Source organism: Durio zibethinus, chromosome 18 (assembly GCF_047325235.1).
Source record: "Durio zibethinus cultivar Kanyao isolate XHJ-2024 chromosome 18, ASM4732523v1, whole genome shotgun sequence".
Lineage (NCBI taxonomy): Eukaryota > Viridiplantae > Streptophyta > Magnoliopsida > Malvales > Malvaceae > Durio > Durio zibethinus.
The window spans coordinates 6,907,493-6,928,729 of record NC_143179.1 but is presented as its reverse complement, the minus strand read 5'-3'; the positions used below and the strand labels follow the sequence as shown (position 1 = coordinate 6,928,729).

General features: G+C 33.6%; 2 protein-coding genes across 3 annotated transcripts; both read left to right on the top strand.

Annotated features, from left to right (window-relative positions):
• Window positions 1-7,066: 7,066 nt before the first annotated feature.
• LOC111300340 (uncharacterized) lies at window positions 7,067-13,093 on the top strand. The gene is made up of 3 exons (XM_022895972.2): window positions 7,067-7,687; window positions 7,765-8,235; window positions 8,614-13,093. The coding sequence occupies exons 1-3, from the start codon at window positions 7,598-7,600 to the stop codon at window positions 9,277-9,279; spliced, it is 1,227 nt and encodes a 408-aa protein (XP_022751707.1). The 5' UTR covers window positions 7,067-7,597; the 3' UTR covers window positions 9,280-13,093.
• A 612-nt stretch (window positions 13,094-13,705) lies between these two features.
• LOC111299113 (protein tesmin/TSO1-like CXC 5) lies at window positions 13,706-21,082 on the top strand. Of its 2 annotated transcripts, XR_016329690.1 has the most exons (9): window positions 13,706-14,618; window positions 15,644-15,748; window positions 17,069-17,246; window positions 17,682-18,041; window positions 18,329-18,432; window positions 18,503-18,597; window positions 19,253-19,672; window positions 20,272-20,563; window positions 20,688-21,082. XR_016329690.1 is itself a non-coding variant. In XM_089747157.1 (8 exons), exons 1-8 carry the CDS (start codon window positions 14,290-14,292, stop codon window positions 20,367-20,369), a joined length of 1,689 nt encoding a protein of 562 aa, XP_089603283.1. In that variant the 5' UTR covers window positions 13,706-14,289; the 3' UTR covers window positions 20,370-21,082. The 2 variants fall into 2 exon arrangements, 1 of the variants encoding a protein (XP_089603283.1); XM_089747157.1 differs by having other exon boundaries at window positions 20,272-21,082.
• Window positions 21,083-21,237: the final 155 nt, after the last annotated feature.

Here is a 21,237-nt window from a genome sequence, read left to right as displayed (position 1 = left end):
CACAAATCATAAGTATTTGTTTTTTTACATGAATGTTCAAGATGTGACACGTGTCATGATCAATGATTCTGTCCCATGTGGCGCATGCATTTCATGTCAACAAGATGTTGTTTGTTGGCATGGTCTGTAATGTCCAGCCACCCCCCTACTCCTACCAATATTTGCATATGCCCAACAAACCTTCCTTTTATGCAACCCCTAACAACCATGCAAAAGGAAACAATTCTGCTATAAATTAATATATGTTTCAGTTAGGAATTTAGGAGTATCCAATGGAGTATTTGATTTAATATATAATAATAGGATGATATATGTATTTTTTAATTAAGTAATTGAATTTAAATATTCTATTTTTAATATTATGATTGGATAAAATAAGATAATATTATAAATAGAATTATATTAAATAATATTATCTTAATTTGTATTTGATGTATTTAAAGATTAAGGTATGATAATTTTATTTATTGTTCAAAATTAATTTTATTCAAATTTTATACAACTTAAATTATTGATATAATTTTAAGGATATAATAAGATATGTAAGATTAATCACTATAAGAAAATGAAAGATTAGTGACAGGTTTATAGCAGTGTTTTATTTAAAAATATCGTTAGCTTTCGTGTTTCTATAAAACTTAAGGTGTTTTTTATCAAAACGTTACTAAATATTCAAATAGCGACGTTTATCCTTATAAACACCATTAAAGATAAAAATTAACGGCGTTTATCGACTAAAACACCTTGAATAATCTTTTCTAAAAAATTCTAGTGATTATTAAAGGTGTTTTATTTTGTAGAAAATACCTTGAATAATCTCCTCATAAAAAAAAAATAGAGGATTATTAAAGGCGTTTCAGACAAAAAACGCCTTGAATAATCTGTACATAAAAAATAAAAGCAATTATTAAAGGTATTTTTTGCCAGAAACGCTTTCAATAATTTTCTTAAAAAAATTTAAAGGATTATTGAAGATATTTTTGATCAAAAACGCCTTCAATAAATTTCTTTGTTAATAAATTTGTCAAAAATAGAGTAGTATTATCGGTTAGAGCATACAATCATTAATTATAAGGTTGTAGGTTCGATTTCTTTCTTTAATAGTTTTTAGGTTTTTTGAGAGATTATTGAAGGCATTTTAAAAACCTAAAAGCTACTGAAGAAAGAAATCAAACCTACAATGTTATGATTAATGATCGTATGCTCTAATCGATAACACTACTCCATTTTTGACAAATTTATTGACAAGAAGATTTATTAAAGGCGTTTTGAATAAAAAAACGTCTTCAATAATATTTTATAATTTTTTGAAAAAAATTATTGAAGGTGTTTCTGACAGAAAATACCTTCAATAATCATCTTTATTTTTTATGAGCAGATTATTCAATGTATTTTTTGCCTGAAACGCTTTCGATAATCTTTCATAAAAAATTGGATGGGACACCTTCAATAATCTTTTCTAAAAAGTTGAAGGGGATTATTGAAAGTGTTTTTTTATAAAAAAATACTTTCAATAATCTCCTCATCAAAATTTAAAGAGATTATTGAATGTATTTTTTGCATAAAATACCTTCAATAATTTCTTCTAAAAAATTAGAGGAGATTATTAAAAGCATTTTTAGTCAAAAACGCCTTCAATAATCTCCTCATCAAAATTTAAGAGGATTATTAAAGACGTGTTTTACAAAAAATACCTTCAATAATCTCATATAAAAAATTTAATAGGATTATTAAAGGCATTTTTTTACTTGAAATGCCTTCAATAATTTTTTTTACAAATAGTGGCATTTTTTTAAGTAAACGTCACTATCTTGAAGAAATGGCGTGGCTAAAATTTTTTTCCAAAATTGAAACCTCATCTTTCTTCCATATAATTTTCTTTCTTTCTTCAGCTTTTTTCTTGGAAGAGAATGGTGAGAAAGAAAATTCAAATCAAGAATATTGACAACGTAGCAACGAGGCAGGTGACTTTATAAAAAAAAAGATGATGACTTTTCAAGAAAGCTCATGAGTTTTTCACTCTTTGCGATGCTAAGATAGCTTTTCTAGTCTTTGTAGCCGCTAAAAAGCTCTTTAAGTACTCCAACATAAGGTTGTTCTCACTTATCTCATATCTATATGTGAATGGTTTGCCTTGATTCTTGATCCATCTCTACTGGTTTAATATAAAAATCTTTGCCTACTGTTCATTTTAATGTGTTGAATGTGCTTTGGTGAGTGTGAAAGAAAGTGAGATACGTAATTGTTTTGAAAAAAGATTTTTCAAATTAAGAGAACTGTATAAAAGTATAAATTCATGATAACTGAATGTATTTGAATTTTGTATTCTATTACAAAAAGAATTTCTTTTAATAATTTGTTAGAAGTTGAGAGGTTTTGGGGTGGAAGGTTATGGTTTCACGTGAATGTCTGTATGATATTTATTTGTGCTTGTTTGTACTTTCCTAAACTTTGTTTAGGCCATATTTTATGACTAATCAGCTGTCTTATAAGAAGTTTATGCTTTCCATATATCTTTGTTGGTGCAACTCAGAGCACAACATTGATATTTTACATTTCATTTTTCTTGTCAAAACCTGATTTGCTATCATTTTCATTTTCTCTCAAACCAAATAGCTTTTAATTTTAGTTTTCTTAATTGAATCTTATTATAATTTTAGGTTTCCTACATTCTTTTTGAATGTTCTTTAAGGTTTTCATAATGAAATTTACAAATTCTCATGACTTCCTTTTCAAATTCTGTAAAATTCATATCGAACTCAAATTTGGTTTCAAAACCGTGCACCTGACCTATCTTCAATCTTTTTATCAAAACTCAGTGAATTCTAGTTTGATTTACTTAAAATTTTTTTTCCTAGATTCCTAGTTCATAAGCTATAATCCACTAAAAACTCAGCCTCAAATTCCATTTGAACAAGTATAGTTAATTCTTCAAAATTAAGGCTGAATCTAGAAGGCAGAAATAATCCATGCATGAGAACTTGATGAATGATAATCCTCTCCCCTTCTAGGTGTTCGATTTGATTCTCTCATACTTTACATTCTTAGTTTTACATGTTTACTTATTATTTTTTAATTGATTGCATTTATTTTCATGAATTCATTTGGTGTTTGGATAAATTTAGTTGTTACTACTATGTTTTTCTCTGTTTTGAGTATCACTTAAGTTGCTAGTTCATTAAGTTAGTTTTTCTCTATTTTGCCACCATTTTCTTGTTGAATTTTGTAGCAAACTTGATTGATGAATTGTTTCTTAGCTCATTTCAAGTTCATTTTCATTATAAGTTTTTAGACCTAATTTTTTATTTCATCAACTCAGTGAGTTTCGGTTAAATTTCACTTTATATTTTAGTTGTTTCTAGTTAATTTTTGTATTTTCTTGTACTTTTTGTTCTTCAAATCAGTTTTTCTTTTGGTTCCTTAATTGATCTTTTCAATTCCAGTTTATGACCACTTGTTTTAGCAACAATTAGATGTAGATCAATTAATTCACGTTTGGTTACAAATTAGTTGTTAGCAGCAGTTTTGTGTTCTTTCATTACATTGTGTGATTTTTCTTCAACTTTTGCTTTTCAAATTAATTTCTCATGATGTTTTTTTATAGACCTTTGAAATTTCAGCTTGTTTTGAAAAAAATTTAAATGAACAAAAATGAAAATTCAATTTGAAAAAGGGAAAAAAAAAGATGTTCTGGCTTCAAACTTTTAATGTTGAAACAAGAAATTAAGTTAATTGTTTTAGTATGACCCATTATAAAAAATTTAGTTTTAGGGTTCAATCTAATTATTTTGTCACATCTATAGATCACAATCATCTTGCTATTAATTATTGAGTTTGAGAGTTATATGTAACATGCCTTTTGTGTTTATATCTCTTTCAATTAAAAACTTTTTTGTTGATGTCATCCCCTTGAATTTTATTCTTTTTCTAGTTTTGTATCATAAAACAACATGGCTAATAATATTTTACACTTGTATGCCAATTGGATATGCACTCGAATGTGTTTAGATGGAATAGTAAGTTTTTTTTTCTAGCTTTTTTATAGGTATTTGTTAAATTAATCTCTTTAATTCCTTCTTAATTTAAGAATAAAAGAAGCATCTTTATTTCAAATATGTCAAGCTTTGCTACTGTCATATTTTATGATGCTCTATGCTCTGCCCATATGTTAATCTGAGATAACTAGCTAATAGGTTGGCAGTTAATTAAATCGGCATTTTGCATTTTGATTGAAAACCATTGTGATGCTTTCATTTGCTATTCTGGATTTTATCATGAAGCCTTTGTAGTTGAAAGGTGTATACTGTAGCCTATCAACTTGGATTAATCCTTTATACTTTTTTAATTACTTTTTGATGATTTCATGATACAGTTTTTGTTGTTGCTAAGTCTAAAAAAGCATTGATCTTTATAGAGACAGCTATATCATCAGTTCAAGGTGCAGCATAATTGATTTATCCATTACACAATTTGTATTTCCCTCTTGAAACTCTATTGCATGGTCATTTTATTTTAAAAGTTTGGTTTATTTCTCTCTTGAAGCATTTGAATCCATTTATTTGTATGAATTTATTTACAAGCTAAAAATATGATTTGAAATGGTTTATCTTATAAACTTCATGGAATCAAATAATCTTTATCTTTTTTTAATGCAATCAAACATGAACTTGATTGAAGATCTATCTCAGCCATTCGAATATTCTCCTTCCCTCAAATTATATGGCACTGCATTTCAAGTCTAGCAATTTTATAATGAAATATGCAAAATGAAAGAATATGATTATGAAAGGTATTTTTGTGAAATGCACTTAGAGAGGGAGCATACATCATTTTACCTTGTGCATTTATCTTGATCATTGGCAAAAAAATATATCTTAGTTTGTTGCTTTGGTTAAATTTGTTTCTCCATTATTTTTGCATGTATGTAATAATGAGATCTTATATATCTTCCCTAATTTTTTCTTACATTATAAATTTTATGGTACTTTTCATAGCTTACCTGTGACATTTTTTAATTAAGATGGAACATGAAGTTGTGGAGAAGATAAATGAAATGTATTGTGATGCATTTTAACAGCACATTTTGATATTCATGAAAAAATGTTCTCTTTAGCAATGGAAGCCACTATGAGGAATGGGCATTGTAGGCTCCACTCAAAGCAAGTGCTACTCTTTCCATGAAGTCCGTCGATAGGCAAAAGGAAAACAAATGCAAAGTAGAATGTTATTGCATGTATTAAACTTTGTATTACATACATATTGAAACAAATTATGTATTTAGATATTTAAATATTTATAATATTCAATTTATGAATTTAAATTCAGTTTTATTTCTTTTAAAATTTTTTATTTAATTATAATAATAAATATTAAAAAAAATAAAATTTTTGATTTAGCAGCGTTTGTATTTAAAAATGCCACTAAATGCTGAATTTAGTGATGTTTGTATAAAAAAATATCGTTAAATTTAATGGCATTTTTACTACAAACGCTACTATTTTTAGCATTTAACAGCATTTTAAAATACAAATGCAACTAAATTTAATGGTGTTTTTTGATACAAATGCCATTAAATTCATAATTTAACAACGTTTTAAGTGCAAACGCCGCTAAATTTAGTGGCGTTTGTATAAGAAAATACTGATAAATTTAACGGCATTTGTGCTTAAAAATATCACTAAGTTAGCGATGTTTTTCTAAAAACACTGTTATTTTCTCGACGTCGGTATAGGCGTCGCTCTTAATGGCATTTTTCACAAATGCTGTGAATCTTTTAGTGACATTTAAAACGCTGCTAAATGTAAAAAAAAAAAAAAAAAACCACTAAATACCTAATCTCCTGTAGTGAATATCATGGATTAAAAATAATTCTCTTTATTTTAAGAGAATTGAATTATCCTATGTCAAGAGTTGATTAATCTTAGTTACAATTCTGCCTATTTTTTTAGATACAAACCAAATACGTTATAAGATAAGTATCATTTTATACATCAAATATGACTTTAATTAATAAAATAACTAAATGTTAGATACTAAATTGAGCATTTAGGTTTTTTTTATCTACGTAAAATTTTATATTTAAAATTTTTACCTGAGGGTATATCACTTATAATTTTTTTTATTACAATATTATAATTATTTAATTAAAATAAAGATTTATATATAGATCCATCACTTATAAATATAGATTTAATATAAAATTTTAATAAATCTTATATAAATTTAAATTATAATTAATTAATTATACTACAATCATTAAGAAAACATGCAACATTATTTAATTCAACATTTTCTCTAGAACTAAAACGAGATATCCTGAGCTTACGAGGCCATTGGCCCATTATATTAAAAGTTTCTTGGTGTATTGGAAAAGGTTTTCCTCATCTTTCTTTTGGGCCCATTGTTTTGAGTGTTGTCCTCGAAGCACATGGTTTTTTATTTTATGAGTGGGCCTAAAAAATGGGCTTCATCATCCAACGTTTAAACCTCCTTTTTCTTGGAGTACTGCAAGCAAGAAAGCAGTAATCTTTTTCAGCCATTATTGAAATGCTAATGAAAAAAAATTTTGTTTTCAGGAACTTGATATGCATCAGGAACACTCATTAGTCAGTACCATTCAAAGTGGTTCTGAAAAATTAGTAGGCAAAGCACACCCTGTCCATGCCCTCCAGAGGTTCACTATGGACTGATATATTCAGCCAGCACTGCCTTGGAAGGAGTAGCTGTGAAGGTTTCTTTCTCTTTTTGGCTATCCCTCCTTTCTTTAGCTGTCTTCATTTTGGAGAAAAACAATGACTTTTTTTTTTTACATTTTTTTACTTTCCTGCAAAGATTTGGATCACTACAAATCATAATATGGTAGGATCTTTGCCAACTACTTCAGAAGTGAGGTCCATGGCAATAAGCTCAGCTGATATACTTGGGATGCAAAGGAGGGGAATTACGGAAAGTTGGGATCAGAAAAAAAAAACACACACACACACACACACACACTAGAATTGAAATACTGCAAACAAGAACTACAATGATTGTAAAGTTCTTTGCATGACTTTTGATGCTAATGAAGAAGTTTTAGTTATTGGAACTTCTGATGGCCGAATTCAGGTTGAAAAAAAATTTTCTTTCCTCTTTTTCTTCAACAAATTTGATGTATGCCCCAACCTTCAAATAGTCACTAAACTTTAACTATTTGCTGTGATAGAATGTACTGTCAAAGCTCATTTGCTCTGCAGGCATAGAGATTGAGTTAATAAGCTTAAAAAAGGAGGCAGGGTGCTGTAAACCATGAAGAACACATTGATTATTGAACAATTTGGAAGCAGAATAATTCCACTGAAAACTTTTTTGCTGCCTACAAATTCTGGAAATTTCTGATTCTTATTCTTTTTCCCCATTCCAAGTTAAAGGAATTTATCATAGTCAAAATAATTAATAAATGAATAAATAAATAAATAAAAACCATATAGTCCAACGGTAAAGCCTACAAGGCCGCAAACAAATGTTGCCGCTCCTGCTTTTCAAATACCCAAATTAAAACCCCAGCCTTTAACATCTGGAGCAAGTTATTCATCAAAAACCCACAAAAAAGCTTCAGAGAATGAATTCCATAGCTTCAACAGTGGAGAAAATAAAAGGGTTGGCTCAAGACCTGGTTAAAGGCCGCGAATCTTCATCTCGCCGCAATCCGGTATTTATTCTTTCATTTTTATGATTTCTTAATCTCTATTTTTCTTTTACCGATTCGACCCTTTTTTCTTGTTGAAGATTGAAATCTTGAAGCGGCTACAGCGAGAATCATTTTCAGACTCGATGAAACTCCGAGACCGACAAGACATAGTCAAACGTTTACTTTCATTTTACAAAGCATCAAAGGGGAATCCCTTCCAAGAATCAAGAACCCTTTTGAGAGGGGAAGTTGATCTTGTCGGAGCCGTATTGTTAATGTCCAAGGTTGATGAGGAACATTGGGATGGGATTGGTCGGGCAGGAATTAGAACTGGGGTTGATTCCAGGTTTAGATTTGAAACAACTGTTCGGGATAAAGATTCTGTTGGGGTTGAGTTTGTGGCTAATCAGAAAAGGGGTGCAAGTGATGATGGTGATTTATATGGAACTCCACTGTCGCTGTCTAAATTGTTTTACAAAGCAAATGCCGGTGATTGGTTTTCCGCTATTGCTATTCCATTTGGAGCTCAGTTTAGAGACTTCGATGTTGCCTCAGACTTTTCCCTTCAGGTACAATCCACTACACCTTGAATTACATGATACGAGGTGGTTGTCACTCCCCAAGCGCCCCCCACCCCCCCCCCCCCCCCCCCCCCCTTCTCTTATTCCCAAAATTGGAACCTGAGACCTGGAATCTCAAGTTTTAGCCATTGCGATGTCCTGGGGGGGGGGGGGGGGGGGGGGGTAAGTTACTGTTAGTTTATTTATATACTAACAATGTTGAAAAGTGTTTTACTTAATGGTCTACACATTCCATTTTTATGAGTTGCATTTATTTTCATGAATTTTACACTGATTACTGATCAGATTCCTTTGTTGATATGAAAATTTAATTACCGTCCCGAACTCTTTGCTGTACTAATCTGGATTTTATTTGTTGTCTAGTAGGAAAAGGGCCTCACTGATTTATCATTTGGGCCACCCCTGTTGCAACAGCAATATGGAAGTGCAATTGGGTTGACAGTGAGAAAGTCAAATATCATTGCTTCGCTGGCTCAATCTGTCTCTGGAATGAGAAATGAACATTGCTCGAGTACATTTGGACAAGTTGTTTGTCAACTTCCAGCAGGATTGAAACTCTCATTTTTTGGCCTTCACCGAGGGCCTAAATTGGCTGGTCATAATGTCCGCCTTGGAGCCCTTGCTACTTCTGTTGGATTTCCAAGACATCTCGAAGATGATAATTCAACGGTTGAATCATCTTCTCCACCTTTGACAACAAACAACCAGGAAACTGGATCTATTGCCCTGAAGCTGGAGTCAGAACTTGATGAATATAGAAGACTTGCAGGTTGGGTTGAGATGAAACAAGCAAATCCAAAACATTTACAATGGGCTGTTAATTTGTCTGATATTTCTGATGATGTATATGGTTTGGGTATGAATCTTGGTGGGATTGTTGAAGGTCCAAGAAACTGGGATCACTTTCAGGTTGAATCCTATGTAAAATTTAACCTGGGTAGGAAATTTAGCTTCAAGCCAGGCGTTGCTTATGTAGTGGATGGAAATTCCAGGACCCTGGCCCTTATGCTTCGCTCTAACTGGTCCCTCTGATTATACCTTCTCTGAAATAGCTATCTTCTAGGAGGTTCTGAATTTTATGGGAATACATAGATTTTGGGGAAGTTGAGTTTTCTCTTCAGGTATATACTTTGTAATATCTATTTAACCGTATTATATTCTTTGATAAAATGATTCGTAAGTCCAATAATTTAGCCAACTTGTTAAACTCCATATTGATGTTAAGATGATTTTCTAGCCTTTTCTAGTCTTAGTCTCTTAGATATGAGAATAACATGTTCCAAGGAGACTTGGCAAACATGTTTCAACTCATTGTGGAGGATCAGACATGAGATAAATTTAACTTCTGGAATTCCAGGGCATCAAATTCAATCCCCAAAGTATGAATTTCAAAGTCAATCCTCATGGGCTCCGATGTTGGGCCCAAAAATAGAATGGTCCATAGCTTGAAGCCCTGCCGATTAACTAGCATGTGAGGCATTTCTTATACGCCGTCGTTTCCTTTAACTCCTCGTCTTCGCTTGCCACTTCTCATCAGACGGATACTTCAGAACCTCAGGCCCCAATGACGATGTCTACAGGGCGCTCGACTCTCCGACAATGTCATGGTCGCCCTCAAGGAAGTCCACGACTACCGACCGGCGTGCCGGGAAATCGAGGCCGTGCTCCAAAACTGCCCCAACATCGTCGTTTTGTACTAGTACTTTTGGCGGAAGACGAGGACGCTGTGCTCGCCTTGGAGTTCTTGAGGACCGATTTAGCGGCACTTATTCACGAAGCCAAAAGGAAGGAAGTTTGGATCAGAATTGGAGAGGTTAAAAGGTGGATGCTTCAGATTTTATGTGGGGTTGACTCGTGTCATCGGAATATGATCGTTCATCGGGATTTAAAAGCCTGGGAATTTGTTGGTTGCTGATGATGGGGTTCCTAAGTTAGATGATTTTGGCCACGTAAGTTTGATTTCGAAGGGATTTTTTCTTGGGGAACTTCATTTATGCGAAATGTGTATGCTTTTTTTCTTTTACTAATAATAATGTAATTAGTTGAATTGTGAAGCTTTGGCCTGTGGGAAGAGTAGTGTGGTGATCTTGAAATTAAGTTTGTACAGATTGGAAAGTTTGCATTTTGAACTTTACTTTAATTTAATGGCGTCGCAGGTGTATGAACCCGGAATTTTTAACTGTTCAAGGATAATAACGCGATGATCAAGTTAACATATTTAGTTCAATGAGCATATAGCAAGTGTTTAAGTTCACGTTTGAATTTCATCGCACTTGTTGATACGACACAATTAAGTTTATCATATCATTAATTAAATTTAAATATTAATTTTAATAAAATTAAATTAATATAAATTTTTTTAATTGTAATTGTAATAAATTTTTATTATTTTTAATTTCATCGCAATCATTTTTTCTGTTTATCCAAAGGAGCTTAAGCCTGCATGCTGAGTTTTTAAGCTCTACTGCCATTATATAGGTTACTAATCCGAACTGATAAGGATTATGTTGAAAGTTTTTGGTTTCACATTATGCCTACTCCTTTGCTCTCTTAGCAGATGCTTCAAATCATTTGATCCAATTGGTTTGCTAGTGAAGTTACAAGAAGAAAATTTGGATGCTATAGGTTTGATGGGATTCTTCACTCTCGTTTTTTCATCCAAATGTTTAAGTTTTTAATGGTAGAGTAGGTGACAATTTGCATCAATAAGAGGTGTTGGGTCCTAGATTCTAATAGACTATTGCCTTTTTCTATTGAATTGCTACAAATTACAATACTATTAGGAGATCCCTTTGGTTTCCTGATAACATAAGGAAAGCTCAGCACATTGGCCCCATTCATTATCGGATACTGATTTCTCAATTTTGTTGTCAATAAACAGTTCGTAAAGGCACATGGTTCCTGTTTCAGACCAGGTACATTCAAAGAATGATAGAACAAAGAATAAAAGAGTGAGAATTTTGTCTCCATTAACTTATCAATGGTTCCTTGGTGGCTGTCTTAACATGACAACTTGGCTGCTAGAGCTCTCCAACTGCTAATTTTGAGTAGTTAGTCTTGATATCAAAGCCTTGGCCAGTATTCTTATTTGCATTTGATTAGTGTGTTTCTCAAGAGTGCAAAGTACCATATAAATTGTAGTCAACAACAAAAAAATAAAAAAAGAAAGAAAAAACTCTGGAAATTTGTTCTACTTGTCATCTTCTTGGCATCATTTGACAGTTTGGCTCAGTTTTCAGGCGAGGATACTCATAGAGCCTGGATTTGTTGCTGAGAATGATAACAAACAACCGTTTGAACAGAACACTGGATATCAGGAAAACATTTATCCACCATTAGATGCTGTCCCTGAAGCAGACAATTTACCAAATCGAGGATATAATAACCAAGTGGAGGAAGATACGAGTAAAGAAGAATATTTTAGACAGTTGGTTGAGCTCAGGGCTAAACAACATGCCATGGATGAAACTGACAAAAATACAAATATGAATGACGGAGACACAACTTGTCTTGCAACAGGTATGATAAGTGACATAGAACATGATCCTCTCAAGATTTCTTACTCTCAATACTCATACAAGTTTAGACACTCTTTTGCCTGTTCTTGTCCTTCAAAATTCAAAACAAACCTAGATTTTGTAATCTTATTTGATTGTTGAAATGTATTTTAATAGAAAAGAGTTATAAATCTCAACTGTTTTAAGTTTCATCCTGCTTTCCTAGCACAGATGAGCTATTCTATTTTCTGCTTTTGCCTTTTCTTATGAATTTGCAAGTTTGAAGCATCTGTCATTACATTTTATTTTATATCCTTACCAGTTACCATGTCTCAGATGTGGAAACATAAACTTTGCAAGCAGAGTATTGTAATGATTGCAAGAGATTTCGCTATTCGCTTGTAGGAAGTCATGTGGAGGATACCCTGGTCCTTTTCCTTCGCATGCTCCCAAGCGCTTTCCTGGCTCTCACATGGATCTATCAGTGCCTGGCAGGAATATGAATGGCTTTAGACCTCCTCCCCGTGGTTGGGCTAAGGAAGGCCCCAGAGGCTCTGGAGCTGGTGGTCCACCTCCTCCCAGGCATGAAGGCAGGTTTTCTGATCAGAGCATGCGTTGAGATCGTGGAGGGGATAACTTCAATGAAAGAGAAGGGTATGAGAGGCTCCACCTCCACAGCTTCCTCCCCGCAATGTGAGAGAAAGAGAAGCATATCACCCATCAGGGGTGTGCCTCCACCAAAAGAATATCATCGAGAAATGTTCTCGGAACGAGGACGAAGTATCAACGTCGTGTGGGATGAGACAGAATGGGAGATGCATAATAGCAAGGGTAGTTTAATATTGGTTTACATGGAGCTTGGGCTTTCTGTAAAATTGACGAAAGTGTTAAGAGGACAGCTAGGGCTTAATTCTCAGTGCTTTGCTTATGACACTTCCATTTCCCCCTAAACATCTGGTAAATATGTGAGAGTTGACAGTTAAATCCATTCTCTTCTGGATCCCGTTCCTCGGTGATGTACTCATGTGCTTGTTAACTGTAGCAGTCTTTTTAAAATGAAAGAGATTGGAAGCCGTGCTTTTCTATCCTACCCAGGCCACACATTGCAACTTGACTTGGTTGACTCGTGTCATTAAAACAAATTCCATCACCGTTGCCTTCCACTCTCACGATGTTTGCCAGCTTTGTAAGTTGTCGTCGACAACACGGCTTGACGGAGCTTTCCCTGTCTACTGTTCCTTTTTATTTTTGTTCAGGTTTTCAGTGTCCTGAACTGTCAGAATTTGTGTTTAAGATTTGTGCTTCTGTTCCCTTCTCAAATCAATGATTTATCCCTTTCTTGGTTTTTACTTTTTTACTTGTTACTAGTTGTACTTATTTACTCCAAGCTGACATAACCTATGGATCTGGAGACTCCATCATAAAGTTTCGAAAAGTCGTCGTTAATTTTTTAAAGGTTTTTATTGGTTATTTATAAAATTTTATTATTTTAATAAAATAATAAAATAAATTAAAAATTTATTAAAAAATAATTTTAGTTTATAAAATTAAAATTAGATTTGAAAATTAATTATCCATACGAAAGAATTAACATCCCAATAATATTTATAAAATTGATATAAATTAATTATATATTATTTTAAATTTTAAATAAAAAAATTTTTATTTAAAATTTAATAATAATTTTTTTATTTAAAAAAACCAATTAAAAAATTTTATTTGATAAATCTCGTATAAATCAGCAAACGTCATTTATTGCACGTTTTTGTTTTTTTTTTCCACCCAATCCTCTCACGCCAAGACTCGTTCAGATAATCCCCTAAACAATCCTCCACGTGTCAAAAATAGAATGGATAACTACTCCCATTCCCTAGTCACAATCTCACCTTACAATCACCCTTCACACTCGCACCGCTGTTTGTGTAAACCTTGAAGAATCAGATGCAAACGGTCATCAACTCACTCCTATGAATATTACCCGTCAGATTAATTCTTTCAACGTGAACCGTCCGACCCAAAACCCACGCGAATCTCACCATTCAATAAGCACAAAAAAGGAAAAAAAATTGAAATTTCAAAACTTAGCAGGAGAGAGGGAGGTGAACCGGAGGGCGAAGCGGAAGAGGAAGCAGAACACCAACAAGAAAAAATAAAAAAAAAGTCCTCAACACTTTTGCTTCTTTCTCCCTTCTTTATTTTACAAAATCAATACTGTAAAAACCCTAGCCCGCTCTTTCTCTCTGTAGAGTTCTTTAGTTTTTTTTTTTTTCTCTCTCTATGCAATCGATCGGAATCAAAATTTTCTCCATTTTTTTGGCTCCTCTTGATGGAAACATCGAGCTTGGAGAAATCGCGGATATTTATGTAATTTGAGGTTTTGGAGATTGTAGATTGGGATTTGGATCTAAAATTGGGTGAATTTGAGTTGATTTAAGGCAATTTGTGAGATTATTCGGTGGATTTTTCAGTTGTGGTTGTGTGGAGGAATTGGAAAAAGGTTGGAATTTGATTAAATTTTTTTGAAATTCAGGGGAGTTTTAATTGGATGGGGGAAGGAGAAGGAGGTGAATTCCCGCCAAAAAAGGTGCAACCTGATACGGCAGATTTTCCGTTTAAGAAGCGAGTAAGGCAGCTCGATTTCACGGCCGGTTTTGGCGGGGTTTCTTCTGGAGGTGTAGTTTTGCCGGAACACCCGCAATCCACACAAGGGATGGTTGCATCTTCGTCTTCAGCTGCGGCGGCTGCAGTTACTCAGCAACAGCAGCAGCAGCAGCAGCAGCAGCAGCAGAAACAGATAAAGCCGCCGATGGTGTCGACCGCCACTGTGGCCGATGCGCAACCTCCTCCTATTAATACAGCATCTCCGAGGGTTGAGTAAGTTTTTGCAATAAAAAATTGTGATCTTTCCTTTTAGTTTGTTATATTTTTGGTGTTTGCTCTGTGAATTCATTTTTTTTTATAACAATTAGCTTGTTCTTTTTCATTTTTGAGAGTGTACACAGTAAGGAAGTCTGGTTTACGGTCTTCCCTGTCCTGATTGACATTTTGTTTTTACATGTTTCAAAATTAACTCTTTAGTTTAATTATGTTTGAATCATACTCTGGTAAATTTGGCCTTTTTTTTTTTCTCTAAGAAATAAAATTTTATAAAGGTTGAGTATTTTTTTTTTTACTAATTGTAGAACAGAATAGTTGGGTTTCTTTTGGGAATTGATCTCTTGGAGGTTAACTGGTGCTTTTACACCCCTTTTCTCTTCCGAATTAATTTCTTTTGTCTTTTAATTTCTTCAGTAAACATCGTGTTGGAATGAAGCATGAATGAGTAGCTTTGTTGGGAATTTGGTTTTGTTTAAGCTTGATCAGTCACCTTTTATATGGCTTCTTAGGTTCTTTCCTATTTTTTCCCATTCTTTCTGTTATGATCATAGGCTGTACCTGTAGGATGTGAACACTGGTCTTTCTTGTCATGGGTGTTTGAGGACATAAAAGTTTTGGTCATTTCCCCCTTTCTTACCTGTTAATTGCAATGAAATTTGTCCTATTCTCTCTTTCAATTTTTTTTTTTTTTTCAATTTGGATGCAAACAATCTTCCTTTCTATTGTTCTTGATTTTATTATTGCAATGCTCATATTTGTCACACGCTTATTTAGTTTGTGTTTGACTTTGCTTTTCCCCTTTCTATCTCTAATGATTATTAATCTTAAAGTGCAGATGAAATACATATTGTGATTATTAATGCTAATCTTCTAAAATTTTTGTTGCATTTATGGAAGATATTCTCTCAAACTTGATGTTAATGGTTCAAAGAACTGCAGGATTTATTTACAATCTGTCATTGTTTGAGAATTTTAATATGGATTACTCTAAATTTATTCTCTTTCTTTCTTGCTCTCTTCAGAAAACCAGAATCCCCAAAAGCAAAACCAAGACCAAATGAACTAAAAGATGCTACTCCAAAGAAGCAGAAGCAGTGTAACTGTAAACATTCTCGGTGTCTGAAACTGTAAGTACATTGACTTATATTCTCTTTTAGCATGAATGAATTCTTCTTCCATGATTCATTGCTGCTTTTCTCCGGATTTTTTCTTGAACAGCTATTGTTACGATTTTACTAGTTGGCTCCAGTAACATATTTCTTACGAACTATTTTACATAGGGTTCCTTGTGCCAGATCATAGATTTTTTATACATAAGACATCAAATCTGTTTCCTGGTCAAGGTAAGAAATTGGTTTTATCCCTTAAATGCAACTTTTGTATTCATGAAATGGGAAAATCCACTTATTAGGTTATATCTAGTATTGCAAGTGTTTCATTTTTTATCTGATTATCTTAAACTTTTTTATTTGGTTTTTATCTTCTTTCAAATTTTTTGGGGAAAGAAATGTCAAATGACTTTGGAGACCATTAAGAGAAAAATACTTGCAAAGTTGAGTTGGATAATAGAAGGAAATATTTTGCCATGAATTGGGAAGTTTAGTATTTCAATTTGTTGTACTGTTTATATATCTATGTTATAATGGAAAGAAGCCTAAAACTTATCAGCAACAATCAAGTAAATACTCTTTTCTATTTTTTGTACCAATATTTAGTTAATGCATATTTACTAGAAATATGTCTCACAACATTAATTTTTGTATCATCAACCCCAAGCTGAATCCAATCTCACCTTTTTTCAGGCTGATAAGCGGTACTTCCTAGCTTATAAGTTTGTCCTGCATCACTTATTAAACCTTTTCCACATTTAGATTGGTTTGGCCTGAGTAGCCTCAAAACTTAGTGCAAGGTGTAGGGATATTTCCTTCTGTACAATTGCAGAAATACAAGGGAATGTATCAAGTGCAGAAATAGGAGGAACATGCCTTTAATTTAAAAAAATGCACTTCATTCTTCATCCAATTGTGCCACAACCCTTGGCATGCTTCAATAACTGAGGCTTCTGTTGAGAATTTTCCTTAAGCTAACCTTTTCTTCTACTGATTTTAACCCTTTTTCACTATATCTCAATAGATTTTCTAGCTTAGGATCTGTATAACAGATGTATAAATGTGATCCAACACACTGATTAGGTTCACAGTTATTGTATGTTCCATCTATTGAGAAATGTGCATGAGAGGAAATAGAAGGAAATAGGGTTATGAAGGTAGCATCTAGGCAGCTTGCCTGGGCATTTTAGATAGTACTATTTTTCCTTTATTCATTCTTGTTGTGTGTATAATTTTCCTGTTCATATAATATGATTAAGCCATTTCTGTGTGTGAATTGTAATCACCTTGTTTGATGGTATAAGATATAGAAAGTTAATAATGCAATGCCTTGATCAGGTACTGTGAGTGCTTTGCATCTGGCATATATTGTGATGGGTGTAACTGTGTTAATTGTTATAACAATGTTGAGAATGAAGCTGCGAGACGAGATGCTGTTGAAGCAACCTTGGAGCGTAATCCAAATGCATTCAGGCCAAAAATTGCTAGCAGTCCACATGGTGCACGAGATAGTAGGGTATGTGGTCAAACCTTATTTTTTTTACCCTGCAGATTCTGTGCAGTATTTATTCAACAAAAAGCCATAAAAATTTTTTGGTTAATTTTATCATTGGAGCTACTAATATTCATAGGGCTCCATTAACATGTCTAGCAGGGTCACATGTTTTGTTGCCTTTACTCATTGATATTCCTGTTGGAATATACAGAATCTTTTAAAATGATATTCTTGTATTTAAATGTGTGACCATACATTTGATTTTGGCACATAGTTGATCTCCTCTTTTCTGAATTCTATTTGGTTAGACTCTTGGAAAATGATCTTACGGAAAAGGGCCTGGGTTGAATATTTGATGGAAAAATATAAACTTTAAAATATAACATGAATGATTTTGTAATTTCATAGTTGCTGCAATTGGCGTTTTCATATGAACTAGTTTTGAATTATTTTTAGAAAGAGGCCGGGGAAGTTTTAATGTTGGGAAAGCACAACAAAGGATGCCACTGCAAGAAATCTGGGTGCCTTAAAAAGTACTGTGAGTGTTTCCAAGCTGACATTCTCTGCTCTGAAAACTGCAAATGCATGGACTGCAAAAATTTTGAGGGAAGTGAAGAGAGACAGGCTCTATTTCACGGTGATCATGCCAACAATATGGCATATATTCAGCAGGCAGCAAATGCTGCCATAACTGGAGGTATTGGGTCCTCAGGTTATGCATCTGATCCAGTATCCAAGAAGAGAAGATGTCAGGAACTGTTCTTTGGGTTAACTGCCAAGGATCCATCTGTTCACAGGCTTGGACACTTTCCACAGGTAAACAGGTTTATGCATGTTTGTTGACATTTGTCTTTGGAGAAACTTTGTGAATCTTATTTCAATTACACTTTAATTTGTCTTAGGCTAGTACCATTTTTTTTTTTTTCCTCTAAAAGAAAATAACATGTGCACAGCTAGTGAATTTAGCTTTTCTATTCTCGTTCTTCTGCTGCTGCTTAACATTTGATTTGTGCTTCACTTGTCACCATAAAAGCTTTCTCGTCATTGCTTTTGTCTTTTGTTCCTATAACTTACATTCGCTGCTTGCTTTATATGTTAATCAGGAAAATCATATCAGAGGTTCTGCACCCTCCTCTTTCTTGTCTTCTATGCCAGTTTCTCATGCTGGTACAACTGCTGGAGTAGGCCCATCAAAATTCACATATAGGTAAATGGAGTGTTGATGGGTATTTGTAGTCTGCCTTTTCTGGAAACTAACTTATGCATTTTGGTGGAAGGTCTCTGTTAGCAGACATCATTCAAAACCAGGACTTGAAGGAGCTTTGCTCTGTTTTGGTAGTTCTATCTGGAGAAGCTGCAAAGACACTTGCAGGTAAATGGGGATGCTTGTAAAACAATTCAAATCACAGGTGCAAACTTGCAGTGTCTCATTCCTGACATATTTCAGTGCTTAATTCATGTGTTTGCATGAGTAAGCATACGGTCACTTGTGCTTATTTATCAGAAAACAGTGTCAATGCTATAATGCATGATGAGCTACTTGCTTTGCAGTTGTATTCATCACTAGCTGTTTTGTCTACTGATACATTATTATCTAATAAAGACAAATTTGTGTGATGCTGTTTATTTGAATCTTCTGTTAGTACATGTTAATGAAGATTAATGGTACAACTTTTTTTTTTTGTTTGTGAAGAATAAATTTAATGGTAGAACTTTGTTTCAAATGAGGACATAATATGAGCATTTAAAGTTAGAGACTTCCTTTGTCAACAAATACTGTAGTAAAACTGTTTGAATATCAGTATTGATGTTGCTTCTATAATATTTCTTTTACTTTAGACCATTCTTGTCCTAGTGAGTACTGAGTACTTGTAAGAAATAATAGTTGGACAGTTGATGCAACTAAAAGAATCCTGTGTATGTCATTTTTTAATTTGTTTTTAGCAATTAACTTTGTGTCAGAAGAAGTTAATAATGTGCCGCTTTTTCATCTAATGCGTCTTCCTTCAATTTCTGTATACATTCAGATCAGAGAAGTTTGACTCAAAAACGGGCTGAAGATCAGACAGCAACTTCCCTTGCATCATCCACTCAAGACAGGCTGCAAAGCCAGAAGGATTCTGATGCTGAGAAAACCATGGCTGATGATTGTTTAAGTGCAAACCAGGCTAATAAAGCTGGTCCTGAGGATTCCAGCTCAGATGGTGCTGATATGGCAGAGGGAAGGCCTATGTCTCCAGGAACTTTGGCATTGATGTGTGATGAACAAGATGCAATGTTCATGGCAACTGCTTCTCCTAATGGGATCATGGACCATGACTGCAGCACATCTTCACATTTGCCTTATGGAAAGGGCATGACAGAGATTTATGCAGAGCAGGAAAGAATTGTTTTGACAAAGTTCCGAGATTGTCTCAATAGGCTTATCACTTTCGGAGAAATAAAGGGCAAGTTTCCCTCTCCCTTCTCTGAAAATTTGATTCACAACTAATTATATGTGTACATCAAAAAGGAAGAAAATTTCCAGTAGTGAAACCATCCTTGCAGATAATGAAAAACGTCCTCAAGAACTAGAAAAGAACCTATTTACCCAAATTTCCATAGACACTGATCGATATTCAGTTTATGGATGTTTAAATAAGGGGGATGAGAAAACAAAAATAAAGTTGATGTGTTGGAATTTAGAAAGTTAGATCAGATTGTTTTACAGATATTAGAAATAAGTTTCATTAATCTTTCCTTTTTTGGAATAGTAGTAATATGATGGCATATGTAAAACATGGTTCATGATTGACGGGTTCTCTAGAATGAGAAAGTTAGCGTCAGCAAAATTAGCTCCTGAGATTCCATGTCGTAATATGTATCAAATTGCTGTACTTTTCTAGGCTAGGTTCAACTTTTTTGGATCAAGGAGTGCTGAATTAAATTGCTATCTGTAAAATGGCAGAGGGTGCACTTGTTCAATTTATATGTATTATCTATCGTATGTAGCTTTTCCATGTATAAACTATTGGTAATTGACAATGCTGCTCTATTTCAACCACAGAAACGCAGTGTTCATCATTAGCTAGAACAGAGATAGGTAGTCAAAGAGGCCCACTCAGCAATGGAACTGAAGTTGTCAGAACTGAGACTGGGAATTGACTGGGATTCATTACCAATGAAGTTGCAAAAAATGTCAGTCCAACTACAGTTAAGACATCTCAGCTGGCTGCTGAGGTGGTCACCACCACAAATAATGATCCCCCTAGAGTTCCATTCCTTCCTGAAAATGGAGATGCGAAATCAAGAACAGAAAAACAAATGTAAAGATCCTAAATGCTGACAATTGGCCCAAGGTATGATAATTCAGTTCTCTTCACTATTCCAACTTTCACTCCACCTCGATGCAATATCAAGGTGATTGCGTGCATATCATTCTTGGAATTGACTAGTAGCTCTGATTAATTTCTCCCCTTACAGATATATTTATCAGTTTTCTGCCTCAACCAGTGTAAATTGCACAGTACTATATGCGCTTCTTGCCAATGATCACGATAATTTCTGTTCTTAGATGCTAGGAGTTTTGTTAATCGATCCCAATTTTTGGTAAAAACAAAGAGCAATTTTATAATTTTTTAATGGAGTATGTAGCTTAGAGTTCCATACAAAAGAAAGCTGATTAGTGCTTAATTAGTCCCGTTCAAAAACATCTATGGGGAAATTAGTTGTCTTGTATTGAGTGCTACTTGCCCATCCATTTTTTGAGGGATTTTTTTTTTATAGCATGGAGTTGCCTCAACCATTAATGTTCTCATTATTTATATGTATATTATTCTTCTGAAATGAAAAGTTTTCAGGCTCTTTGTTTTGTGGTATGGTTTGCCTGGTCCTTGGGTTTGGTGTTTTCATTTTTCTCTTCAACCGAATTGGATTCTGGCTTTACTTTCCTAGTTCAGAAGATGAAAAGAGAAAGGGAAGAACATAAAATTGAAATGCTCTTAAGCAAGCTATCAAGGGATTAAGGGTACGG